Source organism: Oryzias latipes, chromosome 6, assembly GCF_002234675.1.
Source record: "Oryzias latipes chromosome 6, ASM223467v1".
NCBI classification, from domain to species: Eukaryota; Metazoa; Chordata; class Actinopteri; order Beloniformes; family Adrianichthyidae; genus Oryzias; species Oryzias latipes.
The window spans coordinates 19,063,007-19,082,898 of record NC_019864.2 but is presented as its reverse complement, the minus strand read 5'-3'; the positions used below and the strand labels follow the sequence as shown (position 1 = coordinate 19,082,898).

General features: G+C 39.1%; 3 protein-coding genes across 3 annotated transcripts; 1 reads left to right on the top strand and 2 right to left on the bottom strand.

Annotated features, from left to right (window-relative positions):
* Positions 1 to 1,032: 1,032 nt before the first annotated feature.
* On the bottom strand, positions 1,033 to 7,240 carry LOC101162836 (synaptotagmin-1-like). The gene is made up of 9 exons (XM_011476590.3): positions 6,914 to 7,240; positions 5,290 to 5,446; positions 3,985 to 4,163; positions 3,540 to 3,653; positions 3,245 to 3,412; positions 3,002 to 3,169; positions 2,648 to 2,765; positions 2,396 to 2,529; positions 1,033 to 2,315 (listed from the first exon to the last, which is right to left on the bottom strand). The coding sequence occupies exons 2-9, from the start codon at positions 5,423 to 5,425 to the stop codon at positions 2,109 to 2,111; spliced, it is 1,224 nt and encodes a 407-aa protein (XP_011474892.2). The 5' UTR covers positions 5,426 to 5,446; positions 6,914 to 7,240; the 3' UTR covers positions 1,033 to 2,108.
* A 1,481-nt stretch (positions 7,241 to 8,721) lies between these two features.
* On the top strand, positions 8,722 to 12,634 carry bbs10 (Bardet-Biedl syndrome 10). The gene is made up of 4 exons (XM_011476151.2): positions 8,722 to 8,786; positions 10,455 to 10,654; positions 10,727 to 11,662; positions 11,799 to 12,634. The coding sequence occupies exons 2-4, from the start codon at positions 10,464 to 10,466 to the stop codon at positions 12,514 to 12,516; spliced, it is 1,845 nt and encodes a 614-aa protein (XP_011474453.1). The 5' UTR covers positions 8,722 to 8,786; positions 10,455 to 10,463; the 3' UTR covers positions 12,517 to 12,634.
* A 797-nt stretch (positions 12,635 to 13,431) lies between these two features.
* Positions 13,432 to 19,306, bottom strand: LOC101173781 (CD9 antigen). The gene is made up of 8 exons (XM_004069663.4): positions 18,889 to 19,306; positions 17,120 to 17,222; positions 16,935 to 17,032; positions 16,500 to 16,574; positions 15,662 to 15,763; positions 14,422 to 14,511; positions 14,259 to 14,342; positions 13,432 to 14,158 (listed from the first exon to the last, which is right to left on the bottom strand). Exons 1-8 carry the CDS (start codon positions 18,955 to 18,957, stop codon positions 14,093 to 14,095), a joined length of 687 nt encoding a protein of 228 aa, XP_004069711.1. The 5' UTR covers positions 18,958 to 19,306; the 3' UTR covers positions 13,432 to 14,092.
* Between the last annotated feature and the right edge of the window lie 586 nt (positions 19,307 to 19,892).

The following is a 19,892-nucleotide window of genomic DNA, read 5'->3' as shown; positions in this document are numbered from 1 at the left end:
ACTGCAGTGCCAGCCTTAAAAAAGAATCCACTGCTTTAACAAAAGCAAGTAATTGGAGGAAATAAACAAAAAACTTTCCGACCCATGTTCCTTTGTTAAAAATAGCAACACCAACAAAGTTATTTTAATCTCAAGAATAATATTTTATGTGTTTTTAACCAGTTTGTTATTTCTTACACTGCAAAAAGAAAAATAGGTGGTTAGCACTCCCTTCTCATTGAGAATGGATAGGATCCAGTCACTTTGTGGCCCCAAAAGGGACTTATGTTTGGATGGAAATGAAGGAAAAACAAATATTAGTTTTCACAAAGTTGGCTGCTAAACTGCTTTCAGATCTTTGTTTCAGTTGTTTCTGTGATGTACTGAAATATATTTACAAGCACTTCATACTTTTCAAAGGCTTTTATCGACAATTTCAGGCCATTTAAGCAGAGTCAGTATTTGTAGCGTCTTCAAGACCTATGCAATTCGACTGGGCATGCTCTCAATCAACTTCTGGGCCAAATCCTGACTGGTAGCAACCCATTCTTTCATTATCACTTCTTGGAGTTTGTCAGAATTAGTGTTTTGTTTGTCCATCCGCCTCTTGAAGATTGAACACAATTCCTCAATGGGATTAAGATCTAGGGAGTCACCCAAAATTTCAACGTTTTGGTCCCCGAGCCTTATGGCGCGGTGCTCCATCGTGCTGGAAAATGCATTGTTAATCACCAAACTGTTGTTGGATTGCTGGAAGAATGTGCTGTTGAAGGGTGTTTTGGGACCATTCTTTATTCATGGTTGTGTTTTTAGGCACAATTGTGAATTAGCCCACTCCCTTTGATGAGAAGCAACCCCACACATGGTCTCAGGATGATTTACTGTTGGCATGACACACGACTGATGGTGGCGCTCACCTTTTCTTCTCCAGACAAGCCTTTATCCAAATGCTCCAAACAATTGGACAGAGGCTTGGGAGAATAAGACTTTGCCCCAGTCCTCAGCAGTCCATTCACCATATACTTTTTGCAGAAGATCAATTTGTCCCTGATGTTTTTTTTTTTTTTTTGAGATAAGTGGCTTCTTTACTGCAATCTGGACACAGGGCCATCTTCCAAAAGTCTTGGGCTCACTGTGTGTGCAGATGCACTCACACCTGCCCGCTGCCATTTCTGAACAAGCTCTGCACTGGTGGCACTCTGATCCTGCAGCTGAATCCTCTTTAGGAGAGGACATGGCGCTTGCTGGACTTTTTAGACGCCCTGAAGCCTTAAGAATTGAACCCTTTTATCTTGAAGTTCTTGATGATCCTACAAATTGTTGATTTAAGTGGAATCTGAGTAGCCACAATATCCTGTTTCCTTCTATAGCAAAAAGGTAGGGAGGATCTTGCTGCAAGAGACAGAAGACATTAGTGAAAACTAAAACTTTGTAAAATAAATCCATGACATTTTCAGGAAAATCTCAAGAGTAGCAAAAGCTGGCATGAGGATCTCACTCTCACTTTAAAATGAAGGAATCCAAAAGAAGACCAAACAATTAAAAACATAGGAAATATGTAAGAAATTAGGGGGGAAATGTTTTTGATCAGTTTTTTTTTCCATTTAACTGTGATGTTTTACATTTACTTATAGTGTTTGTTTGTTTTACATTTTTCTTCATGGTGTAACAAAAGGAACATTATTAACAGTATTAAAGTTATTATTATACAACTTTTTAAAGTAAAACAATCATTGAAACAATGTCGACTTTAATATTTTTGTTTTGTCTCCCTCTGCAGGCTAACAGTGTTTACAACAGTTCATTTTCCATGATAAAAAAGACAAAATGACTTGCATTATTTAAAAAGAAATTCATTTATTGGATTTATTGCATCATACATTGTGATATAATTGTTTATCAAATGAAAGGAAGCAGTAAGAGGATTTTGAGGAAGAGGAGGAAACTCCTGATGGTAGAAGGCTAAAATATTCATTTTGATAATCTATGGGTAAGCTGGGTATTAATGGGAAGTTCTTTTTAACTCAAGTCACTTGATGTGTTAATAGCGCGAAATAAAGAAAGGAGAGGAAAATACTTTTGTAATAACTTGAGGTAAATCCTGGCTTTCACTGCTGGGGGTCACAGTGTTACTTCTTGTTGGAAATGAGAAGGTTGACCTCATCTTCTGGTTTGAGGCTGTGCCATTGCGCAATTGGCCTCCGTGGGTTTGCCAGCATGTCTGACCAGTGGCGCTGCTCAGTCCCACTGCTGTTTCCACCAAGCAGCACCTTCCCGATGGCATCATTCTTCCCGATCTTGTCGTAGTCCAGAACGGTCACTGCAACCTGCACCTTCTGTCAAATATCATTAAAAAAAAAGTTTAATTTCTATGAATCATGGTCATGTATACGTACAAATGTAGATTTGTATGGACCTCTATTTGTTCACATGGCACTTCAAAGCTGAATGACTCATTGTAATAAGGGTTTAAGGTATTTTTCTTTATTGTAGTTTTCTTCTTCTTTAGCCTTTTCCCATTCTGCATTAAGTGAATCTTCACGTAAGGGTCTGGAAAAGAGAACAGGCAACGTTTGTGCTGGTGATGAGAGCAATCAACAGATATGGAGGGAGTGATGCAGCGTGTTAAGTTGCATACAATTACTGTCTTGTTGCTGTTTGGGCTCACCTGACAACCCCCCCACATCCATTTTCTTCAGGTTTTTGGCCTCCAGAATCACCACCGTCAGCTTCCCTGCAGTCGGCACATACCTCAGGGACAAACATATGTCTCCCAGCCGCTCACTCTAATGCACAGAAAATGATTTTGCTGTTGGACGAATGTTTTATAAATTGGCTGGATGATCGATTTGGTCGCAGAAGTCCTCCCAGGGGTCTTCAAAAATGCAATTACTCTGTACTGCGTCTGGATTTCAAATTAGGCTCTGTCACCTTCTTTCCCCAATCACAAAGAAACACATTGCAGGATAAAAGACAATCTAGAGGACTTTCTTTTCATGTTTCTCTTTCGTGCTGCTCCTACCTCCTCCTTCTCTGCCTTCTGCAGATCTCTCCACTCCTGCATAGACTGGCTGAAGTCCACACCTCTCATCGGTATCTTCACAGCTCCAATGGCATCATGTTTGGAGAAACGGTCAAAGTCATACACGGTCATCACCAGCGTCCTCCCTCCCATCTCAGTGTATGGTACCTGCATAGAAAAAAAACATTAACATTAATGTCTAGTTTTGTGTAAGTTTTTATTTTTTTTTAACAAAACTTTTACCTTAAATGTAAATGTCTCATTGAAGGTCGGTTCCAGAGTTTTTCTGTGAACTTTGGTTTCAAATCTTTTCTTTTTGTCTGGGAGCAGGTAGAGCTTCACATATGGGTCGGAGCTGCCTCCCACGTCCATTGCAGGAAGCTCTGAAGCCTCCAGGACGCCCACCACCAGCTAAAGCACGATGACAAAAAGCAGCGGGAAATCCCGGATAATTGACAAGATTAAAAAAAAAAAATTCAAATGTGACATTTTTAAGCTGGCAGATGGTATTCAAACGCACTGACCAGCAGAAACTCACCGTGTTTTCTGTGAAGTTGTAGTCTAGAGTGAAGTGTAGCCTGCCAAGCTTTTCATCCTCCTTTAGCTCATTTTCTGATAACGCAGTTTCTTTTTTAATTTCCTCTTTCAAGGGCTGCACACACGTTTACACACACATACATCCTACTTGAGTGGAGAATCTGTTTTCAAAGCATAATTGCATGACAATATATTGAAAGTATGCTGTGAGATACCTTTTTAGCACCTTACATATAACTGCTGTGCTTAAATGTGCCAGACATCTGCTTCAAAACAAGTTAGTCCACTTCAGCTTTTCAACTTTTAGGATTAATGTGCAGAATTTCCACTAGGCTCATCATGCACAGACCGTTTCTGCAGTTCAGGATGACCTGAATGATACATCACAAGGACGATGTATCTGTGGGAGGTGACTGTAGGGGTTGATGTGTGTGTCTTTGGCCTACCTCGTTGTAACTGCCATCCATTTCTGTGTCAAAGTCTCCTTTGCTCTTCTCCTTCCCCTTTTTTTTCTCCTTCTCTTTGTCCTTGTCCTTTTTTATGCACTTCTTCCACACACAAATTACACATGACAGCACTAGACACAAACTCACAAAGCAAAGGGCCGCTGCAGTCCACGACGGTTCTGCAGAACCACAAAACACAAACAAATAGACCAAACAAATAGAAAAAAAATGTTTAACTGTTTTGATCTGAAGACTTTGAGTGAACCAATGTCATTTTACAGCGTTAAAATCATACATGCACATACACAAAAAATACAGGTTGGTTCACCAACACTTTGGCAGTTGAGTCATAGTAGACAGACCAGCTTATTTGGTTTAATGATCCACTCTAAAAGTTGTGTTCTTACTGTTTTTAACATGTTCTTTTGGCATTTTTTCTGAAGATGGAGGACATGCATGAAGAAAATTAAGAATAAAATTGCATTTTTTTTTTAGCATTTCTTGATTCAAATCGTTGTGATTTAGGAGCAGATGAAAAAATACCATCTAAATAAGTTTGTTGTTGAAAATACGCTGGATGGACCACAAAGTCTCTCTCCTATAGGAGAAAGTGCAAATAGATGGGTGATGGAACGTTTGCTCAGGCTTACTCCATGCCAACAGTCCTGCCAACAACTCTGAGGCAAATTTCTAATGAACTGCCACTCTGTAGAAACTATGTCCTAGAAAACAACCCAGGTTTTTTTTTATTTTGGCTAAAAATGGCATGATAATAATTTAAAGACTACTTATACAATAGAGAAAAAGATGATCAGAGTGGGACTTAAAGTTTGACTCACTTCACTAAAGTGTCAACAATGGAATACATCACTCAGTTTGAATTTGAAGATTTGAAATTTGTGATAAGTCCCACTGGTGGCAAAGTGTACAATGGTGTTGATTTACTCAACAATATCAGACAATTATAAAATATAGGGAATGTCAAAATATAGGGAATGTCAAAATTAGCAACGTTTTATGTGTGTGTGGTTTATAGGAAACTTAGATTTTAAACACTAATTGGAATGATTCAGCATGATGATGTTAATGCCAAAAACCTATGTGTGTCTTTCTATATGTTGTTTATGAGAAGATCCCTTTATCATTCACAACAACAAAGTAGCTTAAACAATTTATGTTTACGTTTATTCATATTGTAAAAACATTGTGATTCTTTACCACATATCTTCATAAACCCCAAATAGTTGCATGAATTTTGTTTTAATGTCTGTGATAAGCCTTGTTCATGAAAGGTGGTCAACTCACTGTGGATATTTTGGAGTTCATGCATAAACTTGCTGGGATTTTGGCTGCCAGGTTGTTTTTGACCTGGGGGTGTTGTTGGTTTTGACACCACAGGGGGAGAGGATGAGTTGCTCCTTGCAGTTTGATGGTTCATCATTGAAGGAGTAAACAAGATGAACTAGCAAATTAAAAAAAAGACAATTTTTTTATCTGACACAAACTTTTCCACATTTACAAAAAAATTTAAACTACCGTTTTGTTGTTTCACAAATGTAATTTTCTTTATGAGATATTTAAACATGATGATGGGATGATGCCCATCAAATGACGTCTCCTGTTTCTGCTGATCTAGTAAAAACATGGAACACAGGATATGAAAGTGCTGTCTCTGCCAGAGTTGCTGACATGGAGTTGTGCGACATAGAAGGGTTGATGCACCACACATGGGTCTCTGCTGATTTTCTCTTCTATCAGCCAGAGATGAGTGTCATGGACCAAGGTCACACTAGAATAAAACATTTGAGAAGAATGCCCCTTTGCCAAAACCTGACTTCTAAGCACAATTTTTTTCTGGTGTGTTGTTTTTCTATTCTGCAGGCATTACAGCTATTGAGTGACGAGGCTTATTCAGCAGATGGGATCATGCACCCAGGCAGACGCTGATCTCACTTTATGTCCGTAATTTCAGGGTTCTCCACAGATTTCAGCCAAAAGTAGAAAAATGGCACATTAATTGCAGCTGATGCACTTAAAGGAAAGTTCAAACCCTGTATCCCTTCCATTTATTTTCGTTGTCCCCCCTTCATGCATGTGATGCAACAAAATTGCTACTGTCACTGTATTAAGTCTTGTCCACCTGACTGTAACACAGAACCTTTTTGTTTTTGTGAATTCCCTCAACTTCTCCAAGATTTAAAGAAAAACTTCAAGGTCAGCTTTAAACATAACTTTTAGAGAAAAATGTAAAAGTCAAAAACATATAAGAAAAAAGATATTCTCATAGCAGTGATGGTAAGTCCAACCACAGCAATTCGTTCTCTTCTAAATATTTTTTTTTTGTTTGATTTAATTTATTTTGTTTCAAGCATTAATTGTAGTCAATACAAAAGAAATCACACAGATTTATCAAACTAAATAGAGAAACAATGACATGCACAGATACATAAAAAACAGCAAACAAAAACAAAGACACATTTAAGTCACATTTGCTTAATTAAATATAGTGATCATTAACTAAAATCAAGTGGAGCTTGATTTATTGCTTGAAAAGGAATGGGAAGCTTTTATAGCACCACCCCTACTGAGTTAATTCATTTTGTAGTTTAGCATAGTTTTCATAATCCAGTTCTGATTAGATAGATTCTTTTCAAGTAACAAAATCAAGTGCTTATGGATGATTGATTATTTTTAAAAAAACACAAGTTTATGATTTCAGTAAACATTAACGTGAATCACGCACCATGTAAAAAATATGTAATACTTATTGATTATATACAACTATACAGTCTTTTTACTCAATGATTTGTTATTATTTTATGAATTTTCTTTTGTGGATTATGATTCAGTCACTTTTTAGCAAGAACATAGAAAACACAATTGTTTCTGATATGTTAAAGAGGAAAAGTAGAAGTGATCAAAGCCATACCTGTGTTCAGATGTCACGGCAACAGAGTTCAAACCCACAGATTCTCCTTTTTGTTTCTTAACTGGAAAAATAACAACTCCAACAAAAATGCAGAGAAAATGAAAATGCTTTGAATCAGAGCGGTGCCCTTTAGTTCTTAGGTCCAACTGCACTTGAGGCTTCAAGAACAGTGAAGGCAGGTGTGTGAAAGCTGGATCAAGAGGCAACAACACAGAGGGTGGGGCAAGATGAGGTTGGCATAGGTGTATGTGTGTGTTGGTGTATAAGTTAATCATTAGGGTGAATGTGTTCTTTTCTGTCCATTCAGGTCCCATGGGAGCTGTGGTCTCACTGCTGACATCCCACCTCTCAAGACCTCCGTCTCAATCCTACAGGTCAGCCTCACTTGGCCACTCATGCATATTCATCAGAATAGTGACACTGCTTTTTCAGAGCTTATTAGCATACTAAGAGTTCAGCAGCAGGGGATATTTGCATTCAAAGTGGACAGCTCTGTATGTCATTTTTATGTGGGTGTGTGCATCTTTACATCCGGTGGTGGCTGCAGAACTGTCTCATATTCTCTATGTACTGTATGGATGATGTTGCCTGATTTAGAAACTCAGGATGTGGTTTCTGCAGCAACAAAGATCAGATTCCGACCCCGCCCAGTTCACCTTGAGGTTCCTGTGTTCCTGAGGAATGACACAGAGGTACAGTATAGGCTGCAGGAACGTAAATTATAGCCAAATAAAATATTTTTCCCTGGTTGAAGGCAATTATTTATACTAATTACAAATACCCTCAAATTTGCAGATGCATTCTGGACATTTTTAGGCATTCCAGAGTGTGTTTCTGCATTACATCAACTTGAATACAAAGGGATGACAAACATTTTCAAAAAAAGAACAATTAAAAGTTGATTATTTACAATATGTGCTTTCTTGATTAAATTAAATGTCATTGAATTGGACACAGAGTGAAGAATGTTCGGTTATGAAGAACAATGTGAGAGAGGAAAAAATGCACTAGGAAACTAGAATTTGTTTTGCCCTTGGGTTTTTGCTTGCAATTTCAGTAGCACAAATTTAACATATAGAGAGGGTATAAGTGGTAACCCTGATTATAAGAATAAGGAAAGAGGACTGAACACCAAACTGACCCAAACTTACACTTCCATGAATATTATGCTAATTTATTTTGCATTTAAATGAGACATTTTCAAAATACTTTTGTATTTTTTCATCATGCATACAAAGTGTATATTGATGTGGAAAACATTCCCCTGAGATGGACTTCTGGAGGGTTGTACGTTTTACACCCTCAAAACAATTCAACTTTTAATCTGATAATTTGTAAGAGACAGAATTTCAAAATAAAACTTTACAATGTGAAATTAAACATAAAACAGGAAAACATATTATTTAATTAAAAAAGAAAATGTAAGTTAAAGAATATATATAAACATTTTTTATTTAAATGACATATCATTAATCCATTATACTTACACTCTGTTCACTAAATCTTAAGCTTACAATTCATTATGAATTAAAAATTTAACATTGATCATTTAAAAATACATTTTTCAGTTTGTAAATAACTTTTTTTTATAATTTTTTAATTTAATTTTTAATTTTTTTTAATAATAAAAAATATAATAATAAAAACTACTCCCTGTATCTGCTGTATATTAACATATTGTCTATTGTGTTGTCAAAATGGAGTTATTGAGCTTTTGGAAAGCCGATGCAGCATTTCTGTTATATTTAATCTAATGCTCAATCCCCCCTCCAGTCCACTAGATGGCGGTAATTCGTCTTCTGCTAGTAACTGTCTGTCGTCAAACTAAAAAGAATAAGTTCCGTATCTAGGCACCGGGGGAAGCATAAAGCGGGTGAGTAAATAATCTCATAAGATAGTCAGTTGTTGATTTTCTTTTTTCCGAAGGAGTTGTTTGTGTGCCATAAGTCTCTGTGATGGGGTTCATTCGCCAAGTCTCTCATAACCGACTCGACTGTGCATCTCTACGAAGACCATTTATCTCAAAATAGTCAAATTGGATGAAAATTAGCAATTTTTTGCATGAACACCAAACACCTCCTGCTCTTTGATAAACGCTCCGCTAATACACAAAGCGTTGTACTGCTGAAAACCGTGAAGGAGCTTAATAACACAACAAAGACTTTGCTAGTTTTAGATAAAACGAGTGACTTCTCATGGAAGAGGACGCATGCGCAGTCTGGATATTTTTTCTGTTTTGGAGTAATCACAGAAAAGAAACGGAAAATTTATGTTTGAGATTCTGTTGGTGTAGTCCAGGCAAACGTGTTAAAAAACATGGATTTTATTAGGATCACATGTTTATCTGAGTTTGTAGTGTATGTTGTAGGGCACAAACATTTTGAAAGGCACCTACATATGCAACAATTTACATTGATTAGGTAAAAATAATACATATGCTATATATAAATATATATTTATATATGTTTTGCAAATACACTGTGGAGTTCAAGTCAAGCCTGAAATATTTTTATGAAGCTATATTTACAGTATTTGTAAGTGTTGATGTAGGTGTTATTTTTTATCTTAATTCTTGCATTTTGTTTTATTAAAAAAAAAGAATATTTAACTTTATCTCATATAGTGTGAACTGTAAAAAAAAAAATCAATAAATAAATATATAATATTCTTTTTAATTCTGTTCAGCAACGCTTTCTTTTTTAGATTTTCGTTCTCTGCTGTCAGAGGAGACCCTGAAGGTTTTTGCTATTTTGAAACAAAAAAGACATGGCTGTGATGTTCTTGGTATTTTCTTTGTGAATCACTGATTTCTTAAACTCAAACTAAAGGGTATTGTTCACACTATGAAGTCTTCTGCTAAAACCTATAAGCCATGTTAGGAATATGCAGTTTGACTGCATCACTCCAGAGAATAGATTTTTAAAAATGTCTTCTTTTGTGTACAAGTCTCTCCATTGCTTAGCACTAAAGTACATCTCTGACATGTTGGACTCTTATGAACCACCGATAGGAGTGAGAAGCTCAGGAACAGGCCTTCTTCTGGTGCCCAGAGTGAGGAGTAAACACAGTGAAGCAGCGTTTGAGTTTCATGCAGCTACAATTTGGAACAGTCATCCTGATGACACTAGAAAGGCTTCTACTCCAGGCTAAAAACAAACCCTTTTAGATCATTATGAAAGACTTTTATTTGCTCTATTGTCTTTTAATTGAGTTTTAAAGTAATTTTAATTATAATAATATGTGATTAAAAAACTTACATTACCTTACACCACTAAAATGTAGGTCGTTTGAAATCATTTATCTGCATTGTCCTGAAGACCAAATATTTATAAAAAGTGGTTCTCCTATTAGCACAGCTTGAGGTGCTAAAAGATTGATTAGAATAGCTAATAAAGCTATTCTTTATGCATGTCCCGCTGGGTAACTTTCTAAAATATTTGTTAGATCTTTACCTGATGCAGTCAAAACTGTAAAGTGTGTCTCACTATGGACTGTTTCATTTTTGAAAGCGAGAATCTGTTCTTTATGTTGTCAAATCCAGGGTGTGAGAATGCCTCCATCAGAGCGTCTTCCCCTGGAACAGGTCTTAGAAATCGTTTCAGCTCTGGAGGCAGTCGTCCTTCGTAGTTTCGGTCCTGAGGGAGGCCAGGTGCTTTTTACCCGAGACACAGGACAGGCGATGTTGAGCCGTAGTGGCACATGCATTCTTTCTGCGCTGCATCTGGAGCATCCTCTGGCCAGGTCAGTACAAATCCCCTTAGTTTGATCCATTTCTTTCCCCCGTCTGACATTGCTGTGTGTTTCTTTCATTAGGGTGGTGGTGGAGAGTGTCTGGAAACACAGCAGAGGAACAGGCGATGGATCTAAAACCTTTATCCTGCTTCTGGCATCGTTACTGAGAGGGATTTCTAAAGCAACGAGCAGAGGGCCCAGTGCGTCTCACGCGTATGGCTTCACAGAAGCCGCAAAGGCTGCTGCTGCTCCATACTTCGCCAACAAACTGCTGGAACTTGTGTCATCAGACCTGGATGACCTTATTGCCGTAAACGTTGTCCCATATGGATTCTGTGTGTCACTTGAAGACTTCACAACACACAGCGGCAGGTTACTTCTGGCTTCATTCTTCCACACACGTGTTAGTCATGTGCACTGTAGCTATTTAAGCGAACTTACGTGCGAAATGCTCAATCGCTGGAAGTATAAAAGTGACCTTCCTTACATCTCATTTCAGTTTCTGAGTGATAACTTCCCCGCTCTTCATACGCCTGTTTCCGGCTTCCCTGTCAGCTCTTCGCGTTTAATCGAAGGGCAGGTGATTCACAGAGATTTTGCTACACCGTGCCTCCCAAGCAAACAGCAGCCAGTAAAAGTGGTCGTTTTCACAGACTACATGCAGCCAATATTGCTGAGTACAGGAGACGTGCTGAAGCTGGGCTATGGGGGCGGGGTAACTCCGGAGAGCAGTATTGTGCATTTTAGCGCCTGGACAGAGAGGTCACTGGAGAGCGTAATTGCGGAGCTGCAGAGTTTGGGCGTCTCTCTGCTTTTGTCAGCTGTGAAGCAGTCTGATGCGGCCGTGGCATTAGCCACACAGGCACACATGAGCCTCGTGGAGTGTGTCAGTGAAGAGGAGCTGTCTCTCTTTGTGCAGCTAAGTGGGGTCACACCGGTTTCACGCGGCTGCACCATTCAGCTAGAGCACGTTGCCGCACTCTCGTTCTGTCGACCAATCCTACTTGGAGGCCACAGGTAAACAAATGTTGATTATTCTTAACCTGAAAACAAAAACAAACCAGTGACACGAATGTATGCTCTATTTAATAAGCTGTTGTTCTTTTTCTGGCACCAATTTTGATTGACAGCTGATTTTTTTTGTGTTTAACAGGTATGTGCAGGTGGCTTTCTGTGAGTCGCCAAAGAGTAGCAAAGTAAATCCCTGCAGCCTTGTGATCTGCGGCCCTGGAGAGGGGCAGACAGACCAATATATATGTGCAATACGTGACGCCGTGTGCATGCTAATGACCACCTGGGAGCCCAAGCACACAAGTGAAACTACAGCATCACGTGGGACCTTACAATCAGACAAAGGCACCGCCTCCTTAGATATGACCCCTACATTCCAAAGCACAGCAAACAAACCCTATGGTCTTAAGAAGTGTGTGTTTGAGCCAGGTTGTGTAATACCTGCAGGAGGGACATTTGAATTTCTCTTGAGCAGAGCCCTCCCGAATCCTTCCAGTGATACAAACGGACTTCCTTCTGTTTCGCAGCTCCTGGCTAACGCCCTCTTGAGTGTTCCTCGCCAGATTTACTCCCACAGTCCAAAACTTTTTCTGCAGGCTCAAACCAGGATTATGAGTTTAGTCCAAAATCCCTCTAACCCTTTCAGCCTCGGACTGAAAGAGTCAACGCCAGGGCCCATGGTGGACTTGGGCCTCGAATCTGTCACCTGTAAATACCAGCTGATTTTGGCTGTGGTCCAGTGTGCAACCAGTGTTCTCCGAGTGGACACGGTGCTGCATACACGCACCGCATTACACACACAATCAAAGAAGCACACAATCTTTTCTCGGGCCAGCACAGAGGATGAAGCAGAAGACTGAGATTCTCATCGGCCCCTCAGACAATCATACAGCTGAAAAATATTTTCCCTCTACAGATGTGTACAGCTATATTTTAATAGTTTTATTTTATGGATTATTAAAGCGTAACTAATACTGATCTGAATTTGACTTGTGATCTTGTTATAAATGAAATGCAGGGCTGAAAGTAAGCCGCTACGCTCTGGCACTGGCACGTATAAGACATGGCAGAGGTACGCCGAGATTGATGCTGAAGATATAAATATGTTCTGCATACTGAATAAGTACCTGTGATTGATGCATTCTGGCTGCTGGATCTGACTATTACTGCAACTTTTGTTTTGAAAGATTAAAGAACAAAGTAGGCTGCAGAAATAATGATTTCCTGAGAATTTTTGCCTCTTCATATTTTTTCCTCGTTGTCCGTGGCCCTTCAAGTTAAGGTAAAGGCAAAATAACATGGACACATTGACCGACGACACTCAACCGTTTAATAATCAGCCTTATCTGCACAGCGGGGGTGAGATGTTTGGGAGGGTAGCCGCAACTGTCAGCAGCTAAATTATAGTGTGCTTCCTTTGGCTGTAATCATAGAAACGTAAAGGCAATTCGTTATTATTTTGAGGCGGGAAACGGTGAGTCATTCAGACGATAACTAGACTTGCTACTTTCCATCCACTTCACTGTTTACTTTTACTGTGCATCCTTCGTCCTGATCACCATTTTCCCCCTACAAATTAACGGAGGAATTCAGAAACAAAGGCAGCGTTGCTTTTGTTTATTTTCTGTATGAGTCATAGCTGATAATCGCAACATCAAAGACTTGTGAATGCAGTTAGGGGTGGCCTTCCCCTTTTCGTGTGATGGGAAACATTTTTCTTAAATTGAGGCACCCACACCCTTTCACTCTTCAAAGACAGGAGCTGCACAGCGCTGGAAGTTTGTGTACTCAACTTTTATTTATTCGTAGTTTATTTGGTACTTTCATTTTGTGAAACATTGTGTACATAGTATAAATCAACTCACTGTCAAATAAAAAGGACAATACAAAACACGATCAAACTACAAGTACCGATATAATTGCCAAATAGTACAAAAACAACATGAACGTTTAAAAAATATGGGGAAAGAAGAATAAAGGCCATTAAAATGAGATCAGGTTAAAGGAGAAGTCGTCACTTTGTTGTAATCAAAATCCTACTCTAACACCAAGATCATTGAGAGGGTTTTTGTCGTAAATGATTTCAGACAAATCATTGGTAAATGTGCAGTGTGTCCCGTTTGGTTTTCTGTTTCTGTCTTGGGACTTGTCTCCAACTGCAAGCCTACTGTTTCGAGTTTAAAAAATAGACAGGGATATCACTCAGATGACCGCAAAATTACGCATTTGTGTTTTCCTCTGCCATTGAAGCACAGATAACACCCTCGCTAAAGTTGAGCGCAGAAACACATCACAATTATATCAGAAGCACAGTTATAACTGATGCATTATATTAATAGGGTTACCCCCTTCAAACAAGCAGTGATTCTTTTTGGCAGTGGAGAGTCGCGTGTCTTTGGGAATGACATCATGCAACAACAGGGACCTCAGGTAGGTTCACACCACCTCCTGAGACTTTCTGATGGCACAGCACAGGAGCATACTGAAGATCATCCCAAACACCTGAAAAAAGTCATATGTCCGAATGAGTTATTTCTGGATTGTGAAGACTCCAGAAAACATCCGACACATGAGTTTTTATGAATTCTTTTCTGCTTCTCACCATAACAACTCCCATGGTGATGCCTACTACTGCGATGATGTGCAATTTAGAGTCAAACACCTCCTCAATAGCATCTGGACAACTCTGTAACAAATTACCATGGTAAAAATAACATTTCTATTTATCCTTAATACAACTAAATCGCACACAAACACACTGGTACCTTAATGAGCAGTTCTTCAAGCGGTTCTCCACGAGGGCAAGTTTCTTTAAAAGATTCGTCCGTATCTTTTCCTGGGCCGCAACATTTTAGCTGTAAACAAACAAAAATAATGATGAACTAATAAGACATGCTGTAGGAATGTGACAAGCAGGTCCAGTTACAGAGAAGTACAGTATCCCCCCCCCTTATTCACAGGGGTTGGGGACCAGAGACATCCGTGACTATGGAGAACCACCCCCCACCTTGCGGCCGAGGAATGTCCGTCACTGATTCTTACTCATCAAAAACACTTCTGAAATACTTTTGATGCTTTGTAAAACCTTTATTAAAGAACCTTGTAATTGAATTCAACATAAAGGTTTTTTTTTTTTAAATACAGAGCAATAGTCTGTACATTAGGAGTGTCACTCTGTGCCTTAAAACCAGGAGCCCGTACTTCCTCCTTCATCAGTTAAGTGTAAGTGGGCATCTTCTTCCAGAAGAGACCGGTTTCATTCACATTAAAAACCTTCTCCGGATGATAATTATTCTCAGCATTTATCTTCCTCGGCGTATCAGGATATTTTCCGGCCGCTTTCGGAGTCAGCTTATGCCATTTCTTTTTGCAGGGGCAAAAACTTCAGTTGATAGCGATTCGGGTTCTTTCTTTCTCTTATAGCCAAGTATTTGTATAAAAAAAAAAAGTAAAACACAGGAAATAAGTAAGGGATAATGGTGGACGAGGTGTCCATCATCAGAAATTAACGGACGACGGGGAAGCCTTGCTTTTGCGGAAACTGTTAATTTCTGATAATGGACACTACAAAAGCCATTATCCCGCTTATGGTAACTTAAAAAAAATTCAATCAATTTTAAGTACTTTATTCTTTTTATTTTTTTGGTTTAAATCACAAAAAAGCAACGTACCGGATACGTGGTTTGGCATGTTGTCATGGTAACAGCTGCAATATACATGCTGATGGTCATTATAGGTTAAATAAAGCATCAGTTCAGAGAGACAGTTCACCTCTTACCGCTTGTTTTTGTCCATAAAATGAAGCAAAAGTTTGTTTCAAAGAAGCCAGCGTAGTGATATAGAACATTTGGGCTACGTGACCGGAACTTCTTTTTTAGGTGCACATTATCACTGGCCATTGTCACTTTTAAATCCACACCCAGTAGCCAATCAAGATTGAGTATTTACTCGGACCATTGTCTAAGCAGATTTAAATGAAGCAGAAACAGTTCAAATACAGTTTACCTGTGCTTGAATCAGTCGCAGTGTTTCTTTGACTCGCTCATCCCCTGTAGACGTGTAGTCTTTGTACGTTTGCATGTAGAAGCTTGATATGTCTTCCACTACCTGCACCAGCATACAAAGAGCAAAGTACAATCTGCAATTAATCTGATTTTAAACTGAAATGATGTATTTGGTACATTGCACATGGAGAGAGCTTTAAAGACCCACTCTGATGAAAATTGTGTTTTTGTTGGTTTTAACATGTTCTCAGAGCATTTATCTTATGGAGGACATTTATAGAGATGATTAAAATTAAAACTGCATTTTTTTAGTGTTTCTTTATTCAAATTGTGTCAATTCAGGAGCAGATACAAAAATGCAGTTTCCCTCCGTCCTGATTCATCCTCTTGTAGAGAAATAGATGCATGAACGTCTTTGTTTTGCTCGTCCCAGCTGCCATATGACTCAAAACGGTACGGCTGGATTACTCTGATATTGCGCGCCATTTTTGTTCGACTGCTAATTTTAGCTTTGGGTTGGAACCTAGTGGGAGGGAGTATAAACAAAAGGTTAATAAGAAATGAGCGCAGGCTTATTCTGTGCCAACAGTCCCGCCCACAACCTCTTTTGATAAACTTCTGCCTCTATGCAGAAACTATGTCCAAGGAAACAACGCAGGTTTTTTAAAAATGATTTTTGTCTCAAAACAGCCTAATCATAAATATAAGACCACTGGGAATGCTTACAAAATTGATCAAAACATGATTGTAGTGGGACTTTAAACGTGTTGTGCCAGTGCTTGGACTTTTTCTAATCATACCAACACTCTCAACACATTATTTTTCCTTGTTAACTTTACCTTGGTTTGGTTTGAAAATCCCCAAATTCCAGCGGCTACTTCAATGGCAAAGAGGATGAGAAGGAAGAAGAAGAACTGTGTAAAGACAGGAAAAAGATCTTTTCAGCTGATTGTTGCCTGCTCTGCACGCTTGGGTGCTTGCTCTTGGTGCGCATGTGTGGGCATGCGAGGTCAGCTGAGTGTAGCGAAACCCTGTTATCACAGGCCCCTCCTCTGGAGAGATTTAGTTCAAGAAGATTATGGCCTGATGAGTCAAGTTAGAGGGAGCAAGCACAGAGAATCTAAATACGCTTTTGTGGCCTTGAGACAGTTTTGATCAAGGCATGTGCTTCAAATTTTAGATAATAAATCCACAGGACATCAAACAAGTGTTATCAAGCTCACAAGGTTTCAAGTATATGTATTAAAACCAGTTTTGAAAGAAAATGTACGCACCACTCCTAGCATGCAGGGTGACTCCCTGATTGCTCCACAACAACCAAGAAAGCCAACCACCATTATAAGAGCTCCAGCACCAATCAGTACGTAGACCCCTGCATGTACAAACATTACAGCACAGTGAAGAATACAGAGAGGCCTACGGTTCACATAACAAACGAATAAGGGAACTTGCATCTTACCTGCGTAGAAAGCATATGGAGAATTCTCTTCCTCCAGAAGGACTTTGTTCTGTGGGTCTAACCTCAGCCACAGGCCAATGGCTAAAACAGTAGTGCCTGCAAGCTGAAAACAAAAGCATGTTTTTGTCTACAGAACAATAGAGTATGATTCACGCTATCGACATCAGTTAATATAATCAGACAACTGTCAGCAGCTGTCTGATGGGCTCCGTCTGGAATCTGTTCTCACTTGCGGCTTCTTTCTGTCCTGCTTTCAATCCAGGATGGCCTTTACCAACACCAACAACCAGGAACCTCTTTTGGGATAAATAATTTCCTGTTAAGTTTTGAAGCTATCCATCATCCAAAAATGCATTTTTTTATCCTTAGAATAGTGATTTTCCCACTTATAAATAATGATGATGCTAAATTCAGTAAAAGTGCTGTGAAACCGACAAATTTAAGTAGAGACACCACACCATCCACTCCACAGTGGATGGTGTGGATATCATTTTCTTTTTGTTTTTTCTTGAGTGCACTTTCTTCATGCTTTATTATACTGTTAGAGTTCAACAGTCTGTGCGGGACAGTAAATGTTTAACTTTAAGAGGTTAAAGACAATTTTCCTTGTATTCTTGAAATATCGATTTTGAAATCCAAATATTTAAAAAAGGGAAAAGGCCATAGAAATATAATAATATTCAACATGCTTAAAAATAGATATTTTAATGAACAGGTTTTTCAAAGCAAAATAAAATTATGTAATAATATAATGGCCAGTTTAAAATCTGTGTGCAGGTTTTTCACAATTGCATGATCTTTTGATATATTTATGAGAGATTTATTGGTTGATTGTGTGATTGCACGAGGTCAAATTTATTCTTTCAATTATGAACAATTTGGGGCTCCATAGGAAAATGAAAGCTTTGCCTCCACCCGCCTGATTGGCATGAAGTTCGTGGGAGTGGCAGGAAAAAAAATGCTTTAACACAAACTTTACAGCAACATGTTGGCCCCTCTCTCTCCTTCCTTTGTTTTGTTGCAGGTTTATATGCGCCTTATTTATTATCTAGCCAGTGAAACCCTTCAGGTACTGATTTTCTTGCAGCCGAGACGGTTGAAGTTAAGACACACTAAAATCTCACATCATATTAAACACTATGCTGGATGGCGATAAACACAGCACAAACAAAAATAGATATTGAAATTACTGCCAGCTGATTTGCTTTAAAATTTACATGTGTGGGGACACTGTGGGAAACTATCCATAATGAAAGAGTGATTCCATATTTAGTTGCACAAATTAGAAATGTTCTTAAAAGGCCATGCGGTCTCTGAAACCGCATGGTATGGCACGCCTTGTAGGTTTAGGCTACAGATCATGTCCTAAATATTTATAGATTTCACACAGACTGTTTAAAGCATAAGCTTTTTCAGTCTTAATTGATATCACTTTGGTTCAATTCTGTATTAGACTAAAGTGTGCCCCCTTCCTCGATGCGAGTATTGAATGCCATGCGCGCAATCTCTAGTGGGTCCTACATTCTGTGCCATGGAAGTGGGTCACTTGGCCACTGGGGATTATTCTGTAGACTGTTCCTCACACATTGGGATAATTCGCATTTTGTGGTGCACACTAGCATCAATCACAAAGTCCTGCGTAACCAGGTGATCTGACACCAAATAACATGATCCATTATTTTATTTTGGCGCAAAACCTGCTCACAGTTACGCGGCTGCATAGAAACAAGACGCGTTGAGCGTGAGAATCTATGTTAGTTCCGCCTTACCCAAAAGACAAGATTGAAGGCGAACATCAAATATTTGACGCACGTCTCTCCGCCGGACAAAGCTGCCATGGTGGTGCTCGGACGATCCGCTTGACTTCTGTTGAAACCTTTAAATCCAGCTGGCGTTGGAGGGGGAGATCGGCTCTTCTTTTAGATATCAGTGAGCAGAACGAGGCAGGCAGTTGGCCGACGCGCTGGCGCTCCCGCACGTCTCGCAGTGCGCGCGTAGTGGCCCGCCCCCACACGGCTGCATGCGGTCAAAACGCACAGTTCTTCCTCTAAACTCCTCTGAAGTTGTTATTATTTTGTAAATAAAACCTGAGATTGGATGTCTATTTTGTTATTCCACGCAATCTTCCAGTAATTACAATATTTTTAAACAAAAAAGAACCCAATATATTAGGCTTTAAAACGGCCTATTTTGAAACCTGCGACTTTGTCTTCCACAGACCCACGCAAGGTAGCAAGATTCAACGAAAGGCAAACTGCCACAAGAGCATTTCATACAGCACATACCTGGATCAGCGATGACGTAATTCCCCCAGAATAGGAAAAGCGCGTCCACGTCTTCCATTAACTAGGCCTAAATGAATGGGCACGTGCATGAGAATGGCGTTTCTTTTCGAGTCACCTATCTCACAGACTGTGTTGTTCACATCTGCAGCGCACAGTTATTTATTGTAAACCCTTCTGCTGCGCAATCCTCTCACTATTTCGTATTTTTAGTTGGAAGTTTATCAATACTGAGTGCAGGAGTCATCCAGCAGCATGCCTGTATACTGGAGGAAGTGTGCATGCTGGATGCGCACAATTCGACCTCTTTGTGTAAAATCCCTTTAATCACTTTATTTTGCTTAAAACTGAACAATTTGGCTTTTTTTGGGTGGGAGTTACTTTGGCTAAAATAAAAAACTATTAGTCTAATGAGAAAACAACTCTTTAAGCAAAAACAGTCCAAAAATGTACATGTACTGTATATTTGATGTTAAAGGCTGATGAAAACC